Source organism: Chrysoperla carnea, chromosome 5 (genome assembly GCF_905475395.1).
Source record: "Chrysoperla carnea chromosome 5, inChrCarn1.1, whole genome shotgun sequence".
Classification (NCBI taxonomy): domain Eukaryota; kingdom Metazoa; phylum Arthropoda; class Insecta; order Neuroptera; family Chrysopidae; genus Chrysoperla; species Chrysoperla carnea.
Genome location: NC_058341.1, coordinates 33,056,009 through 33,075,667, shown reverse-complemented (window position 1 = coordinate 33,075,667; position 19,659 = coordinate 33,056,009). Strand labels below are relative to the sequence as shown.

General features: G+C 28.2%; 1 protein-coding gene across 1 annotated transcript in view; it reads left to right on the top strand.

Moving 5' to 3' along the window:
* Positions 1-19,659, top strand: part of LOC123301121 (potassium voltage-gated channel protein Shaw-like) — a 128,444-nt gene that overhangs the window by 25,738 nt on the left and 83,047 nt on the right. Inside the window, exon 2 of the mRNA XM_044883853.1 lies at positions 9,377-9,509. Coding sequence (XP_044739788.1) covers positions 9,377-9,509 — 133 coding nt within the window. The remainder of the gene's footprint in view (positions 1-9,376; positions 9,510-19,659) is intronic.

Sequence of the window (19,659 nt, the reverse complement as noted above, 5' to 3'; positions counted from 1 at the left end):
GTCTGAGGCGACCCTTGAGGTTCACACAAATAACTTCACACATAAAAATAGTCAAAATCTCTCGACCTTATTGAAACTACTAGACCAAATATTACGAAATTCCTGTCGGATCAAATTCCGTTAATACGCTCGATACCTCAACGAAGCTGGTATCCCTTATTGTTCGCGCGATATCGACGACGAAAAAAATGTCTATAGACGTACATACATACATACACACACACACATTCTTGTCCTAACCATAAAACGTAAAGATAAGTTGAAAATTTCGAACTCGAAAATCGGACCCATTACAACAACTATACTGGGTTAAAGTTAAAAAATTAAATTATGTTTGAATATGTAATGAAAAAACAACTAATAAGATTTATTATTTTTTGTTTTTGTTTACTTTTTTAATCATGTATACGATGTTCATGTATACGAATTTAATCATGTTGGATAGCTCATTTTTCAATCATGGATAAAAACTTATCCATGTTGGATAGCTCATTTTTAATCGACATTTTTTGAAAATGATATTTTCGTCATCTACAAGTTGAATGAGTGAACCAAAAGGGACTCACTAACTTGAACAGTTTGTTATATTTTTTTGATTAAGTTACAATCAATATTATTTCGCTCGTAATAGACAAAATAACTGTTATTCGCATATGTTATAGACATCATACATCATATATTTTATATGCATGTATTTGTAATACGTAACAATTTAGCAATGAGAATGTAATCAATAATAAATGAAGGTACTCGACTTTTCACATAAAATACGGAAGGACGTAATATATTAAAACTATACCACTTGTTTGATTTACATCTAGGCATATAAATATCACTAGTATGAAAGAGTACATGCGTTAAGCAATGCATCTAAGTAAGAAGTATTATAGGTGTTATATGAAATCGCAAAAGTGACTTGTATCGTGGCTTATCTGTTGTATTTCATCTATGCAACTAAGAAACTCCCACTCTCCAAGCATCTTACAACTATCTTAACGCATATCGAAGATTCAACACATGTATTCTGTCATACTCGTGATATTTATATGCCTAGATGTAAATCGAACATTCTGTATACATTCATGTAGTTTTATGTATATGTATAAATGTTAGACTGCTAGTATACGGTTTGTACATAATAAAAGCTTGTGTATAATGTGTCAAATTTATTTAAAATCAACTATTCACGTCAGTACCACTCATACGGTTCAAAAGTCACAACATCAACTTTCCAGCATAAGAAAAAACAAATTAAAATTATTTTTCAATTATATTTCTGCCGATGAAGATAACTTTCCATACCTGCCTTTATTTAATAAATTTCAATGCTTTTGCCTGCATGTTTTTAATGTCAAAAGACGCAGAGATTCCTATATAACGTAGTTCATAAAACTGCAAAAGTCTGACCGCGCTTTTGCGGATGATGATGCAGTGAGTCAGAAAACTGTAAGTCTGTCAGCCACAGATTGTGAGCCAATAAATAGTCACTAAGATATTATAAGGAAGCAACGCCTCATCTCAATTTTGTCAGTAATTTTTTGCGAAGTGATATTTACCTTTTTATTTACGCTTTGGCTATACTGAATAAGGCAATTTTCTACAAGTCCTTCACAAATTTTTAGGATGAAATGACCAACCAGGAATTATGTTGAAAAAGATGCTCCTATATGCAAAAGTAAGTTTCAGCACCATGGCATCCGTTTTGCGCAGTACAGGTGACAATCTGACACTGCGCATCAGCAAATATGTATGGCGTTGCGAGATAGTAACTCAGCGTAAGTATTTGAAGCAAATTACATAAATGCCGTACAGAAGTAAATCACTTAGGACTTTCGAAATTGACGGAAGATCAAAAACTTTTACTATATACGGTACCGCATTTATTTCTGTATGGCATTTATGTAAATCGTTTCGGATAATTATTAGTTGCCGATAAGGGAGTTAGTTGCCAGTAACGCTGTACATATTTGCTGCTGCAGGGCTGAGACACCAAGGAGGTAGGAGCATCCTTTTCAACTTGATTCCCGGTGACTCATTTCACCTGAAAAATTTTACCATGGACTTGTTGTCTATATTAGAATATTGTGACACTTGTAGTAGACTGGCTAGTTTTTAATCATGAACGGTTGTCAAAGAATGATTGAGTTAAGATAATAAGTGTTCTTGTTATAGGACAATTCTTTTATTCCTCATTAAGACATTCGTTCGAGTTTTAATTAAATTATCTTTTGAAATTCGGCAAAAATTGAACTCTTTGTATACTTTCAAATGCAGCATGATGTTGGTTATTACTGACATGTTACATTCAAACTATCTAATAATGAGAACATTGTATGTTAATAATAAATGGAATAGTTTTTAACATGTATACTTATAAATTTTGAATATTCATTATGGTGTAAACATGCATCGGGTATTCAAATTCTCATCAAAATAGATATTAGGCAGACTAGTAACAATAAATAGGTATCAACAGAAAAGAAAGGAGAGCTTTAATAGCGAATAGATTTTTTTATCCAGTTGCATAGATTTCGAGGTCTATAAAAAACGTTAAAACTTTTAAAGCCAAAGTGGCTTTTTTTTTAAAAATGAGAAAAGATGCGTTCTGGTTTTAATAAGATTATATAAGAAAGGTTGTAAAATGAAATTACGTTATTTATACATATTATATGCATATAAAAGTAACAGATATCACACTATCTCAATTCCTTACAAAATATATTCGTTTAGTCTCCAAAAATCATCATTGAACATACCACGCAACAATTTTTATATTCTCTGCAATGATTTTACAAATTGTTAATTACTTACCAACTTCAGTGGCTTGATGTTTTCGATTATTAAGTGCTTAGAAAAAAGTATGATTAAAAAAAATTGTCAACAAAATTAAAACATTAAAATCACGAAAAAATGATTATGAAGTTTCCGGACAAACATTTTGTCAAAATACTTGCCTGAAAAATATTATAATTTGATGGATATCGGTAAAAAGCTATCTTTAGCTTTTAGAACATCCAGAACAAAGATAGGTAGCACAATACTTGAAATAAGTATGTGTTTTTTTATTTGAGTTATTTGTGCGGAAATTTACTTATATTTCAACATAAAACGAAGAAACAAGTTCATCTCATATTTTTCGAGAAATTAATTGTGACTGAACCAGGCTAGGTGAGAATTTGCGAATAACAAAAGGTGCTAAATCATATAAATGGAATAAGTATAAATGGATCACATAATAATGGAATATTTTCATTATTTGAATTTAATCATTCGGTGTTTTGTGTGGTAAAAGACTTCAAATCTTGTTTGAAACTAAAAATCTTCATACATAATTCGGAGTAAAGTGATTGCCAGAAATTAAGAAGACCTTCTTCTAATATGATCGTTGTGTAGGTACTCTGGCAGGATATTTTCGCTGCAGCGATGTTTAAGCAGTTATCATAATAGTGCTACACTACTTTCCCCTTTTGAATGGTTGAATTAAGCAGCTTCGTTGCGATATTTTAACGAATATGCCTTTAAAATAGTAACAGATAAACATTCAAGCCAATATAAATTATCCCCCCCCTATATGTAAAAAACGAAAAATCAACTCGGAAACACATATCGTCTCATTTTTTGGTGGAATGAAAGCATATTCTTGTTCTTGGCCTTAAGAAAAGCAAATTTTGTAAGAAATTTTCCTAGACCAAAGTTTTTAGTAGCTGATACCATTACTTGGTTAAAATTCAAACAAGGGGAAATATTTTGTGGACAAAAGTTACTTTTCGATTAAAAAAATTATCAGAAAATAATAATTTTTTTGAAAACTAGCAAATTTGAAATATTCTTGGTAGAAAGTTTTTAACCTGAAAAATCTGAAATCAGTAACTAGGAAAAATTGTCTCCTGTTTGGATAACAGAAAATAATAAACTGTGTTCCTGTTGATTTGGGACCCACTTCCTTTTTGTGATAAATGGCGGACCCTGTATAAACAAAAGTATTCAAGTATATGATATACTTTTTAGTACGAACATAATAATAAAAAAAAACCTTATGTTTGTTTCATAACTTTGTTGTATGCATGTGTTTTACGTAGGTAGGTGATAGAAGGCAACTAACCTTACGTTACCTCGTTACCTACACAACACAAACAGATATTTTCTGTACATAATAAAGTAAGTAACAAACAAATAATCCGCTTTTCGTTCTATATAATAGTTTGTTGAAAGTAAATAGTAAATATTATAAACTGAGTACTTACCCTAGTATCAGTTAAATTACCTTCTAGCACTCATAGCGTAGAAGATGCTACATATGTAGAATGTTTATATCGAAGAAAGTAGTCACTAGTCAGTTGGAGTTATTTCTATTGTATTCTATTAATGTTAGAGGTTTCCCATTTAAAAAAATAAAATTTTATACTTATAATTATTCTTCATTAAGGATGTATGAGCATGGCAACAAAAATTGATTTAAAGGCTCAAAATTTTTTCATGGGTAGAAAAATATCATAGTTAAAAAAAATATCATTGAAAATCTATACAAAAAACCTTGCTCTTATGGAGAAATCTCAAAAAACGACATATTTTGAAACTTTTTGATAATTTTTACTAGGAATGAAAGAAAACAAATTTAAAAAAAAAAACGGTTTAATAGAAAGTAAACATATTGGCAATGACATAGAAAAAAAAAACAAAGTGTCCATCCATATAAGGGATATTCGAGCAGGGTAGATTTAGGGTTGAAATTATTTTTATCTTATTTTCAACCTTGATGATGAATTTTAGTATATCTTGATGAATGTAGACGAAAAATAAGAATAAAACGTTCGATATCTATCTTGGTTTACCAAATATCGAAAGCTGAATAATTTAACAAAATTTTCAATTTTCGATATTTTGAAAAATACGCCAAATATCGAAAAATTGAATTCTTACTTTTCGTCTTATATCGTCAAGTTAGAACATAATTCACAATCAAAATTGAAAATATCAATTTTTTAAATTTGTGCCCGCACTACCGTGCTCATACATCTTTAAATGCGTGTATTAGAAGATTTAAGATTTCTGTCAAATATTGAATTCAAACTTTAAGGATGGATTTTGTTATAATTTCTCGATAAATACCGTTATATGATACATATCACACTATGGAAAACATTTTTATTTTATGGTTTACAGTTCTTTTTAGCTTCAACGTATCCACCTTTGCGTTCCAAACGTTTCCCTTATTATCTATTATGGACCAATCATATTTCTATCGAACTTTTTCAATTTGTGTGTGTGTGGGTGTGTGGCTGTCCCGTGTTTAAATATTTAAATAGTAACAATCGACCAAAACACAAAAACATAATAATGATAATTAATTAATGTTATTATTGACTTTAATTACAAAAAAAATTTTTATACACACAACCCTACATCCCTAATAAATAAAACCGTAAAATAATAATAATCAAATTATGAAATTTAATGATAATATGACAAATATTAATTTGTAATTTTTATTTTCCATTGATTTTATACGATGAATAAATAAATGAGTGATGTTGATTATTTGAAAACAGTAAAACATATTGTTAAAGCTCCATTCTCTTTTGTTTCACCACCCTTCTATTACATCCAGAAAAATAATTGATTACAGCTGAAAATAAGAGATAAAAGTGTAAAGTCAAACGAACATCAAATTGTTACAGGTATTTTTGAACGAACAACATTTTTTAAAATGTTAAAATTACATATTAAACTCTTCAATTCGGAGTTACATTTTAAACTCTTCAGTTCGGAAAAAATCGAATAGCCAGTTTTTTCGGCATAACTCGGGATTGGAACCACTTGCGACACGACTTTGCAGAAAGACTGTTCAGAATCACATCAAATGTATTATCAAACAACACCACCACTTTTTAACAGTTTCTTCAATCCGCCCTCTTCTGGACCCTTACGGGGCAACTTGGGGCATCTTCTATTGCCATCTTCAAGGCTCATAAGTAAATTATATGGCCGGCTCTCTAAATAGTTGTTTCCAAAAGCTTTTCTACCATAGGAGTGCTTAAAAATTTTTATGATTTCAAATTCCAGTTTTAATTATAAATTGTATAAGAACTTGAAAAAAGTAAAATTTATGAAATTGTTTCATATTCAACTTATTTTTTTGAGATATCAAAGCTTATATAGCTTAAATAAAAATAAGGATATGCATTATTTACGTTATACGAAAATCAATCAAGAATTAATTTATGATAAGCAAAAAACTTATAATCCATTTCGATCACTCATTATTTGGTTGATACAAACATGAAAGAAAAACTCCAAAAAGCCAGTTTTTTATATAATTTTCCTGAGTAAAATGATTGAAGGGTACGCATAAAAAATAATTAAAATTAGGTCATTTTCAAGACAAACAAAAATGAAAAGATAAATCGATAAAACTGTTTTTTCTGAAAATTCACAAGAAACGAAAACCCCATTATCAATGGTTTCTCTCCCGACCACCGATATCAAAATATATTCTCTAGAGTTCAGCAAATAAACATATATTTTGATTATTTGACTCATATTCAGATAAATTTGACAATTTTGAGCTGCTTTTATTTTAAATAACTTGAAGCATACCTATTTAATTATAATTCGATTCATTTTACTATTTCCTGGCTTTTTGGTATATCTCCCGATTTCCCACTTTTTTTTTTTTTTTTTTTTGAGGTGGCAACCCTAAGCCGAAACCAAAATATTTAAATTATGTTCTAAATCTCTGCTTAAATATGTTTATAGACTAGTTCTGTAAAATTACGATTTTTAGGATGAAACACTAGCATTCGATGAAAATCCCTAACTCCTCTTGATTGCATTGTATTGTTACAGTCTATGGCCGGAGGTAGAAATAAAGGGGAAAAATTAGAAGCAAACTAACAGATTAAAAAATATATCATTTATCTCTTTACATCGTTTATCTCTTTTTATTAAATACCTAAAGACAATCAATGTTTTATTCTTGGTAAATATTAGGTAAATTTTATTTTAAAATTTTAAAGTGGATATAAATTTTATGTATACAAAATAATTATAAGAAGTACAAAAGTAAAACCATTGTGTGCAAATTTATATAGACTGTTGAATTACGCAATTTGAATCTTTAATAATAATAAACTGTGATTCAAAATTAAATTTGTAGGCGTATGAAAGTATTTAAAGCTGTTGTTTGTAAGTTGAATTCATGTTATTATGTACCTATACCTATTGAAGAAATGTGTCTGAAATAAAACGAAATATAAATTAAATTATCAGGTTGTATAGGAATTATTTTATAATGAAAATTGGATTGAATGCTACTTATTTAGTGTTTATATTATCGGATTTTATAAATAATCTTTATTGTTGAAAATAAACGTTTTTACTCATTGGTACGCTAGTTGGTAATATTTTCGAAAGTGAAGTTAAAGACGACTGAATTTTGAATATTTATTTTTAAAATTATATTGAAGTATGGAGAACTTTTTGGTTGAAAAACTCGTACAAATATTTATCTTTTTGAACTATGTTCCATATCGAACGTTATCGTTCTGATTTGGTTGCTCGTTGGGAGGTAAAACCAAAAAAAGTGTTAAAAAAACGAAACTAAAAAGTGACTGTTTTAATCTAGTTTTCAACTTTTCAAGCGGTTCATCTTGCCACGAATTTTGAGAAAATGCGAAAATATTTTTATAACTATCAATTTGTAATTTTTGTCAAATTGTTATGTTTTATGATTTGAAAGAATTGAGTTGTGAAAGTTATCAGAAGTTCAAGATAACACAGATAATTTAAAGTACGTGCAATGAAATTTATATGTTCTGTTATAATAAATATCCTGATCAAACCAAACGTAATGTACGCATATATTGGGTCGATAACAAAATGTTATAGAACCTTTTTTAAATCTTTCTGCTTAACTATCAAGGTTGGATCAAAGGGAAATAATATTCGACGATTCAAAATTAATATTGAATCTAACTTGGGGAAATTAATCCCTTTTAATTACCAGAATCTATATTTATTTGAATGTAAATTTACTAAGCGTGTATGCCAGGCCGATTTTATTTAAATAAACATTTTGAAATAATAATGATGGGTTTATATGCTTTCATATCATATCAAATCACAAACAATTAACGAGAATGGTTTAAAAATTATGATTCCCAAATTTCAAAAAGAATAAATTGTTTTATAAAATGAGAGATTAAATTAATAAAATATTACAGGAAAAAAATTAATATTTAATTTTTTTTTTTTTGTTATAAAAATAGTATAAAAAAGTGCTTAAAGGATTAAAAAGGGCGTTTTTACATTTTAAAGGTTTCACATAAAACTAAATTTGTATAACATAAATTATGGTCGTTATATATATTACATAAAACAGATTAAACAGAATATCAAAGCGGACATGAAATAATCGTCATGTCCACTTTATAATTATACAAGCTGCACCCGCAGCTTTGATAGTATGATTTCACAAAACAATTTCTTAACAGAATACATTAAAAAAATTTTGAAACACAACCGTGTCCAAAGTACTATATTTCGTGGAAAATAAATTTGAATATCGGAAACGAGCTATTTAAGAAATATATTATAAAATATGCTCAGAGAATATCAGACAACTTTTAACTTTTTCTTTTGAGTTTATCTGAAAAAGTGGAACCAGCGAAAGAACGAAACTGACAATTTGTAGTTCAAATCGTGTGTCATGTACGAATAACTTGGTCGTCCGGAAGAAAATGTAGGCCTGTATGAACGCTTACGTTATCTTTAGTTAAAAAAAAAAAAAAAACTTTTTTTAATTCATCTTAAATATTTATGTAAATTTTGAAATAACTTAACTTATTTATAGTAAATAAGAAAAAATTTGAGGAAATGAGTTATTGTTTTACAGCGTTTTTAAAATCACACACTACTCAACCCAATTCTGTCAAATGCTAGCTAGTATACACTATGTGTTTATATGCACTTCCACCATATTTTATCGAACTACTTGTTCAGAAAGAAAAAAAATTGAATAATGAACTGTTTAAAAGTTATCGATTATGTCGAAAAACTTTAAATATGAATATTTTATTTAGAACACTCAAGACGAGTAATTGTAGTAAACTTTCTACTAGTTTGTATTTAAAAAAAAATGAAAAAAATTTTAAATTTGTATTAAATTTAAACTTGATTAATATTAATCCAGAAATTCTCAAAATTAGAAACAAATATTTGGGAAACATTATTTTGTCAATATTATATCGTATCCAAAAACTTTCTTCTGGAATGCCGTCCTGTATTTTACTCTGTTTTTCTAACGCGATCTCTTAATTTACTTTATCTATTACATATACATGAATATTGATAAATTTCGTTCTATTTATTATTTCAGAACTGGTAAATTACACTATCCAACAAATGTTTGTGGTCCATTATTTGAAGAAGAATTAGAATTTTGGGGACTTGATTCAAATCAAGTTGAACCATGTTGTTGGAGTACTTACAGTATTCATCGTGATACACAGGTAAATTATATTATTACCAAAATCTTGTTATTGTTATCTGTAAGATCTTGTTTGTCATTTGAATAAATATCATGCCTGTTTGGTTTTAATTACCATGTAATTAACGTAAACATTTGGGAATAATAATTAATTCTACTAGAAATTATTTGAATATTGGTTTAAGGTAAATGACTACCGTAGGTATACAATTTATTTTTGAATTTAAATCCAATTAATTATTTTTACCCCTACCAGACTTATTAAGACCGTTAACTACCTTTTCCTAAACCAATTTTCCTCGGACTAATCTCTTCTCGAATCTTTAGAAAAATGTTCGAAAAATCTCAAAAATATCACCATATAATTATCAAATTTTTGAAAATGTTGTAACAGGTTCAGCTATTTAAAGAAATTAGTGCATCTTTGGTGGATAATACTTTGTCTGTTGAATGTCATGCCAGACATGATTTCAATTCTTTTTTGTGATTTTTGTGCTTATAATTTTCATTATCTATGGAATGTTTTATTCATTAGTTAAAGACCAAGCAAAACGGAAATTTGAAAACATTTTAATTTCAATTTGTATTTTCATGGAGTGGAAGTATTAGAGTTTTAAAAAATTGTTCGTGTAAGTACCGTCGGGAGCTAAGCGATTCAATAAGAAATAATTATCCAATAATTAATTTATCCGAGAGTATGTAATGAATTGGACTACCGTACTATGAGATATACTGAAACAAAATAAAAGTATTTTTGCGACTATCCAATTTGACTTCTCAGTGAATTAAAAAATTTCAAAAGCTCCCATCGCAAAACTTAGGATGTTGAAAAGCCTTAATATTTTTGTTTGTTCAACGATTATGGCAGGGATATTTTGTTATATTATTTATTAATCTGCTCTTTTAACGTCAATAAAGGATATTTCTTTTAAAAATACTTAAATATAGCAAAGAAGTAAGAGAAACATCATAAACATTTTCAATTTGATGTTTTATTGATAGAAAGCCACTTACATTAATACAGTTTATGAAAAGCTCTTTTAAGAAACATTGCATTATAAATATCAATTATTAAAGTTACGATTTACATGTTTATCTGAAGATCTCGTTTCGAAGCTGCTCATCTATAACTTTTATATCTTTTCAATATATGCGCAAGGCGTTAAATTCAGCTTTGTACGAATAGTACATGAACTAAATTTTACTTGTCAAATGAAGCGTTAGAAAAAAATTATCGAACTTTTTCCAAGAAAAAAGAATCGTGACAATCTAATAAGATTCTTTTTATATTTATTCAATACAAAATGGGTGAAGAAAACTTTATATATAAACACTTGAATTATATAAATAAAATATATTAAATTATTTGAACATAAACAGGGTGGGGCAGAAAAATGTGCGATTTTAAAAATGTTGTAAAAAGAAATATCAAAATATTTTTACCACCTTAAGCTTTATAAATAAGCATCAAAGAAGTTTTAATACCTACTGTTAAAAATTAATTGTGTTTTTATGCAAATAATGCCTTTCACAGTGGAAGTGCATATCCATTGCTTTTGTTACTGTATAAAGTACAAGGAAAACGTGATATGCAAACAGAAAACCTGCCCTTTTGATTTTCAATACAATTTACTTAATTAGCAACATCGATTTAAAAATACGAGCTTGTAGTTTTCTTAAATACATTTTTATTTGGATAGTATTTTTCTTTGTAGCGTTTTCAAAATTAAAATTTCTCTGCCCCATCTTGCATTTCAATGGTCTTTCTTTCTTTAAACTGAAATAGAGCAAATAATTCATTTAAAATAAAATACTCTTACTTGAATTTATAGCAAAAGATGTTTATAACGTTAAAAAAACGCTTTTTTAGATTACCAATTAAAATTTTACATTATCCGAAAGATGACTCTCATAGCCTCAATGTTGATATTCGGACATAAATTTATAGAAATGCTAACTTTTGCTGGAACCAATTTTTTCAAATTTTAACTAGATAGACAAAAAAGCTATAAACATTTTTAAAATGAACATGCATTAATTTAATTCTATGTATTTAAACTTTTATAGACAAGAGTTGGCCTCCAGTTCAATTTTTATTATGAACTGAAGATTACCAAGCTGATAATCTAAAAAGGTTAAAAAAAAGTTCGCTATCCAGTTCAATTTTTATTATGAACTGAAGATTACCAAGCTGATAATCTAAAAAGGTTATTCAAAAGGCATACTGTGTTCCATGCCAGGATCAGAATTTATAATTTTAGAACAAAAAATATTTTGTTCTACTTTTCACAAAATTAATTCATTTTTCTGTTGATATACTAATTTTGCGGTTGATCGAGCGATTTTAATAGAAAATTAAAAGAGCAGATTACAATCTGTTCTCTTAAATACTCAGTATACAGTTTCTAAAGCGAAATGTCAAATTTTATAAGGTCGTAGGTGTTACATAACGCAAAGAGCAAAGAAATAGCTTATGTTCGTAACTGAATTTTTTTTGGTAAAAGATAGTGGCAAATTTTTATTTGAACGTTATGTAGTAATTGTATAAAATTTCGCATGCACCGATAGTAACTCTCTCTTTTTTGAGCAATTAAAATAACAGACTATTTTCTGGCAATCTTAAAATTGCTAGAACTATATAATAAAATCTTTATGGAAGACCCATTACATACAAATCTGGATATTCAGATATAATATAGAACAGTAATTTCCAATGAAATTAAAGAAAGGAAATGAACCGAATTATAATTTTCATCATAAGGTAGATAACGTACAACCATCCATGCGATATATACAAAGTGTTTAAGATACTAAAACTTGATAATTGCTGATTTCATAATCCATAATTCATACTCCACATAAATGTCTGGGACTTGACAGAGAAAAATCTGAGCAAAATACTGTGTTGAGATTTTAATACTATTCGAAGACGTTGTCCAATCTGCTGATATAAATAAATTTCGTACAAGACCACAGTGTCGAGATTTTAATATTATTCAAAGATATCGTTCTATCCGCCGCCTGGACTCGATCTCTTAATTCAAATCAGGAGAGAGATATAAAACTACAAAACTGAAATAATTTGGGAAACACTTTCAACTTTCAACACGTTGAAAGTTAGACCCAACTATTAAGTTTTAACACTTTTTACACGCATTGCTTCAATTGAATTAAAGGTAAACACACTCAAAATTAAAAAAAAATCGACTTTGCGAAGTAGATACTCGTATTTTTCCGATCTGCCACCCGGACCATAACTAGTTTTCAGTTTTGTAAATAGCATATTTTATAATATACCTGGTAGGTAACCCCTTATACATTAACAATTAAAATAGTTGTTCGTTATTCGTTTTACTATGTTTATATTAATATGCCTGCAGCACAACCATTATTCTTTATTGAAATAATATAAATAATTTTCAGTTCAATAATTTCGATAATTAATTGAAAATGTTTAACTAATTAAAGTAGTTCCTCCTTAGAATCCAGTATAAAACTATTGCCTTATTACACATGCTATATGTATATACATAGCTTTACAACCACACTGCATGCAACCTAGTTGTTTTACTGGTTACTGTTTCGCTGATCTCGAATTTCTGATAAAATTAATTCAATGTTCACTCTCCTCCCTTTAAATTTACATAAGTAGATAAATTATAAAATAAATTATAAATAAAGTATACCACTAACATGCTTAATTTTTCAAAAAAATGATATTTTGTTTCAGGGGTTTATCTATATAAGCCAAAAGAGAGAAACAACAGTCTGCCATTCTAATCAGCCAGTATGGTTAATGTAGATACACACACATTATTATAATAACTACACAAATCGTTATTGTTTATAAAGCACTGATTATACAATTATTTGTAGTTTCATTTGTGTATAAAGATGTGCTTAAAGTACTAACTAGGTATTATAACTATGTACACTATATTCTATTTATCATAATAATCATAATTCGTTATAAGAAAGAGGAAACTAGCCGTATGAGAGTATGTAAAACATAATGGTTCGAGGTCTTAACCTTAAGTATAAATAATTGCGATAGTTTTTAATAATGATAAATTAGTCGTATAGGCTGAAAACTTTGGCTGATATCTCAAACACAAATTATCAAAATAGTTTTTATTAATAACATAATAGTCGCATGAAAATTTTGGTCCAAGATTAATTAAACAATTTTAACATATAAAAGGTATTCTTCTAAAATGTTAAAATCGAGAATAAAGTAGAAAATCTGTGTGTCGTTGAAATGGAAATGTAGATCTTAAAATGATAATGAATTTTGCTGAAAGCTGGAAATGTTTCAAGATAAAAACAGGTATTGAAATTGAAAGGATTGAAAAAATGAAGGAAACACATTCAAGCACATATTGCTGAGTTCAAAAAATGAGATTTCAAACATAGCATGACGGCCTAATTTATGAAAATTGAGCCTCTCTTGCCTTTTTTTATATCATATATATTAAAAGAATCTTTGACAACACAATTAAAACTTTCAAAGGAATTGTAAAACGGATTCAAACTATAAGAAAACTCCTTCAACCCTTTAGACAATTGCAAACCTTCTGGAAAATTTTATATTCAATAAAAAGTTATTATGATCTTTTAATACACATTTCAGACAAAAAATTGACGAATAACAAAAACCGAAACATGAAATTCAACTTACTCGATTTGCTTAAATTCGGCATTCACGTCAGAATTGAAACTTTTCTCTAATGTTACAAAACTTACAATTATCAATGCTGCATGTAGCAGACAAGAAAATGAAACATAGAAAATACGATTCAATATAGGCTCCCGGTCTGCTGTTACCTAAAAATTCAAAAGTTGGTGTACCTTCACTATAAAATCATCCTTGTACTAAATTATAATTTACATATAATTAAGTACACTATATTTATGCAGCATGTACAACATTTTATAATCTAAACTAGTATTTTACTATAAACACCTTTTATACCGAAATATATTCCTAAAATAACAAACATGTATAATATGATAAACATGATTTTATATTATTTTATAATTTCACCAGTTAATGCGGGATCAAATAATGTTTATGCCTCTAGAAATATCACAGTGGTTTGTGAAAGAGGTTAAATATATTCGAAAAATTTGCTCCAGTTGTTAGATTTTACAGAAAAATAGTATATTTGTGTATTGATAAGTATTTTGTGGCGTTGCCATTCGAGTAGGTTAACGACAATTCGCCCGTGTTGCACACATTATCCGTTCTAATAAATATCTAACTACTCGTGTGGCCAAAAGAGTCAGGTATTTTCTTTGTTCTTTTTGTACTTTCTGCTTTACTCCTTAATATTTTCTGAACCACAAGTAGTGTAGAAAGTCGGTCCTTTCTAAAACAAGGAATTCATTTTCACATGCGATCCTAGTAGATAACTCTCCTATTGAGTTTTATATTGTGCTTTTAAGTTTATCATCGGCTTGAAAGAAGAACAAAATATTTTGATCTACTTCATGATTTTTATTATCAGCTTGACGATACTCACTAAGTACTAGAAACCAGATACCAAAAGTTAGTAATCATTCTTTATGAGAGTCAGCTATTTGTTATTTTGAATCGAGGAACTCATTCTTTGAATAAAGAATGCTACAAGAGGAATTTGCAAGCTTTGAAGCAAACAATTAACTTTGCTTGATATTTCTATTAGCGAGGGTAGATAATAAATTTTAAAATCATGCAAATTCAAATCGTATTTTCTTTCTAACATTTCTGAATAAATAGGAAAACTATCTGATGATCATTAAACACATTGAGTACATTTTCATCAAACTTCAAATGATTTATATATTAATCATAATCCTTTATTACTCTGTTGTAAGAAATTATTTGTAGAGTTTGATATTGGAAGAATCAAAGGAATAGTTTACTTTGATAAATTCAACTATAAAATACAATTTTCAGGGTTTTACTCAGATTAATACCATTATATCTATGTAAGTAAATTCGAAACAAATATATTTAACACGATGATGAAATGATGAAATAAAGAAATCATTCGATTAACTGCCATGTCTGTCTTGTCTTGCGTTTTATTTTTAACTGGCTGATACAAATTTCCTATTTCACCTCGAAACATGAAATAAAAAATTATAAAATGAACCTACTTTCTAAGGCGTCCTTAATATCTTAAGATCCTTTAAAACTATGACATAAGATTCTATCTGGAAATTTTTGTAGAAAGGATGCTGTTTATATAAGATTTCTCTGAAAATTTTATCAGAGGCAAAGTTTTGAAGTGTCAATTTTAAAAGCTAGTTTGAATCATAGTAGTTCCAAAGATTTCCGTAAAGCTAATACTTAAAAGCTTATAGTTTTCATTTATTTATTTTTATTATTAATCGCAAAAATGCATTGCGAATAACATCGAATAAGTATTCGCCAACCAGGAACACATTTATCACTTAAAAACCAAAAGCCATAGAATGTTATATTTAGGAATGTATTAGCATGCAACTTTGCTTCTCTTTTTGAATATCCTTGAATGCATTTTTAACTCTCGCACCATAAAGGGTGTTATAAGTTTGACCGCTATGTGGGTATGTGTGACTGTTTGTGGCATCTTAGCGCCTAAACGGATGAACCGATTTTGATTTTTTATGTTTCGTTTGAAAGGTAATTGAATGCAGAGTGTTCTTAGGTATGTTTCAAGGGCGATTATAACGTTCCGTACCCGACAAATTTGTCGGAGGTTTTTTAAATTTTGTAAATTTCACTTGTTATTAAGTAAATTGTTGCCAAAAATATTCCAGTGTTCTTTATTCTTGATGTATCAAAATAATAAAGTAATGCAAATGTTACATTTCTGGCTCATTGCAACGAAAGCTTTTACTCCATTTTAAAATTATTAACCTCATCTTTGAGTATCATATACACCACAGCTGATTATTTCTGGTCCACAAAAGTGTGAAGATAATAATTCTCTTATGCAAAGGATTAGAATGAGATGATTATTATATGTATCACTATCACATGTAAAATAGTAATAGTAAAGAAAGGAACTGTGATAATACTTTATTTTAAAAGCTAATACAATTATAGTTAATCTGTTCTAATCTTTCGAAGTGTTATAATGCATAAAATTCTCTGCACAATTGTAACTATATATATATAATATAATAAAATAAATATATAAAATACAATTGCATTAGTATATTTTCTCTGAATAAATATAATATACGTTTTATGTGTAAAATAAAACGAGTGTACATACTTATTAATTCTGGTTGAAAGTGGTAAATTTTTGAGTCAAAAGCGTAGAGTAAAGTTATGTGGACGTAACAGTCTCAGAATTAAAGGTATCACAACTAGGAAAGTGGATAAATCGGCCTACACCCGTATCCCTTGACACTCGTTTAAGAAGGCATAATAATCCAGTTAGGGCTATCAGCGCTGTCGTTGGGCCACGGGAAAGCCACTCTACTTATATAACTGGTTGTTTATCTTCTAGGGGTATTTGAGATATTTTTTGTTAGCTTGTCTACAAAAAACTACTTATCCTTGAAGGAGGAGAATACTAAAAATAAGAATAATAAAAACTTCGGAAAATTTTTCGACGCACATATGTTTAATTATTTATTCCCTTCATATTTGTAGGGCATTGATCACTGATTAGCGACGAATACATAAGCACAATTTTGAAGAGAGTGTAATAACAACTTTCTTCTGTAACTTTTTGAAATGTTTAAAAAGTGCTTCAAAATTCTACTGGTAAAAGACAGCAAAGAAATGTAATATATGTCAAAAATGACTGTATTTGGTAAATTAAACTTTTCTTTGTTCATCAAAATTACCATTTTTAAGTTGCAACCCATATATTTTTATTATTCAAAAAATAAATAAACAACTGATTATATTTTATTCATAATAAAATGTACAATAACTGTCCAGGCATCATATTTTATGCCATTGTTGTTGCCACAATTGAATTTACTTTTCATTCTCGTATGGCCGAAAGACTGATAAGGAATTTTTTAAGTCTCATTTTAACTATTTAGTTTAATGTAATTTTTATAGCGTGCATCGCAAATTTCATCTTGGTAATGGATATGTTATCCAACGAACTTAAAATATATTTTTTAAATTTTATACTACTTTTCTCGCATAGTTTAATCATAAAATATATTTTTAAATCGGAGGAGATACCCTAAGAATTTTTTGTAGACGTCATTTTGTTACGGTGTGCTACAATCAAGTTTTGAAATCTATTAAAAATGTAAAAAGTAACAAATTATTTAAGTTATGTCTAAATGTACTCTTCAATAGGGACAAGCTTTTATGCACTAAAAAGTAGAAATTAAATTGTTTTATGAGCCATTCACACATGACTATTTGCAAAAGCTTAAGGCTCTCCGAATCATCCTTGATATTTTAAATTTAGTGCATCGAGCATTTGCAGTAGTCATGCACGACGTGACTGATAAGATAAATTATGTTTTACTTTTTAGTACAATAGTAGCTTTTTCTCAAAAAGTATTTTTATTAAAATTTTTTTTATGTTAGTGTAGTTTTGTTTTGTACCTAGAAGTTGATATTATTCTGAATTCTATGATAAATTATTTAAGATGTATCTACCTTATACTCTTAAATTTAGTCTAAATACCTCTTTTTTATTTGAGGCAATCGTAAATATCCAAAACAATATAACCATGGCCACAAAACCTTTTCACCAAAATGTCATAAGAACGGAGAAATTAACACTGAAAAAGGATTTTTCTTTCAAACACCTTCTCCATTTCTACTATCTATATCTTCAGTGAATTTTACAAATTTTCACCTAAACAAGAACACTTTATTATATTAGTGTAGTCTTGTTATATATAATAGGTTGATATATTTCTGAATTAAACGAAAGATTATTTAATCTATACCCAGTTCTCTTATATTTATTCGACTATTTAATTTGAGATTGACGTAAATATCCAAAATAATAAAAGCAACAAAATAGTCACAATATCTCTCCACCAAAACGTTAAAAAAACGGTGAAATTTAATTCCAAGTGTTTTCTCCACGCCAGCAAACAAGGATTCTATTTTTTTAGTGTAATTTTGTACTGTACATAGAGGTTGCGTGATGCCCACACCATATTCAAAACCAAATAAATAAATAAGCAAGTCAAATAAATAAAGGTTACATTCAGTAATTTTTTAGTAACTAATGAAAAAAGTTTCAATATCTGTTCATAACTTTAATAGTATATCCAGTATCTATTTTTTTATACCGCATATTTGTTGATGTTTGATTTTTAAACTTGAAAATATGATATGATATTAAACAAGTCGTAATGGATATTACTCTCAGAATGCATACCAATAACATTTTACAAAATACTTAAAAAGTTGCTTGGTTATCAATATTTATATTTTATATTGAAAATAAATGAAAACGAACAATTGACTGAGTTAATTGTTGAAATACCATGTATAGACAGTGTTGATTACTCTGTCACATTACACATACATACATGTCACACATATATAACTGATATAGCCATAACATACATACTATACAATTTGCGCTCTCAAGGGTCAACAGTGATGTTTACGAAAAAATTTTCAAACAAAAGTTGTTTATTTTTTTATAAGGAATATTTTTTTTATTTAAACTTTTGTTCTATCTAAAACGGTTTACAAGATGGGTCCTACGGACCCAAGACCCAATTGACCTATGTTGCTCATTTACGAACTTGACTTCACTTTTTACGTCCTCAGCACGCTATAAAAATTTCAGCTTGATATCTCTTTTCGTTTTTGAAGTAATCGGGATGATACAGACAGACGACAGACGAAAGACGACAGATGACAGATGACAGACAGACAACCGGAAATGGACTAATTAGGTGATTTTATGAACACCTACACCAAAATTTTTTTCGTAGCATCAATATTTTTAAGCGTTACAAACTTGGGACTAAACTTAATATACCTTCGTATATTTCATATACATGGTATAATATGTATATTTCATATACATGGTATAATATGTATATTTCATATACATGGTATAATATGTATATTTCATATACATGGTATAAAAACTACCAATTTTGTATTTAATAATATTTAAATCGTAAATATTAAGAAGATAGATGTTACATTCTTGTCAAATTTATGCAACACTACTGTTAAATATTTCTTA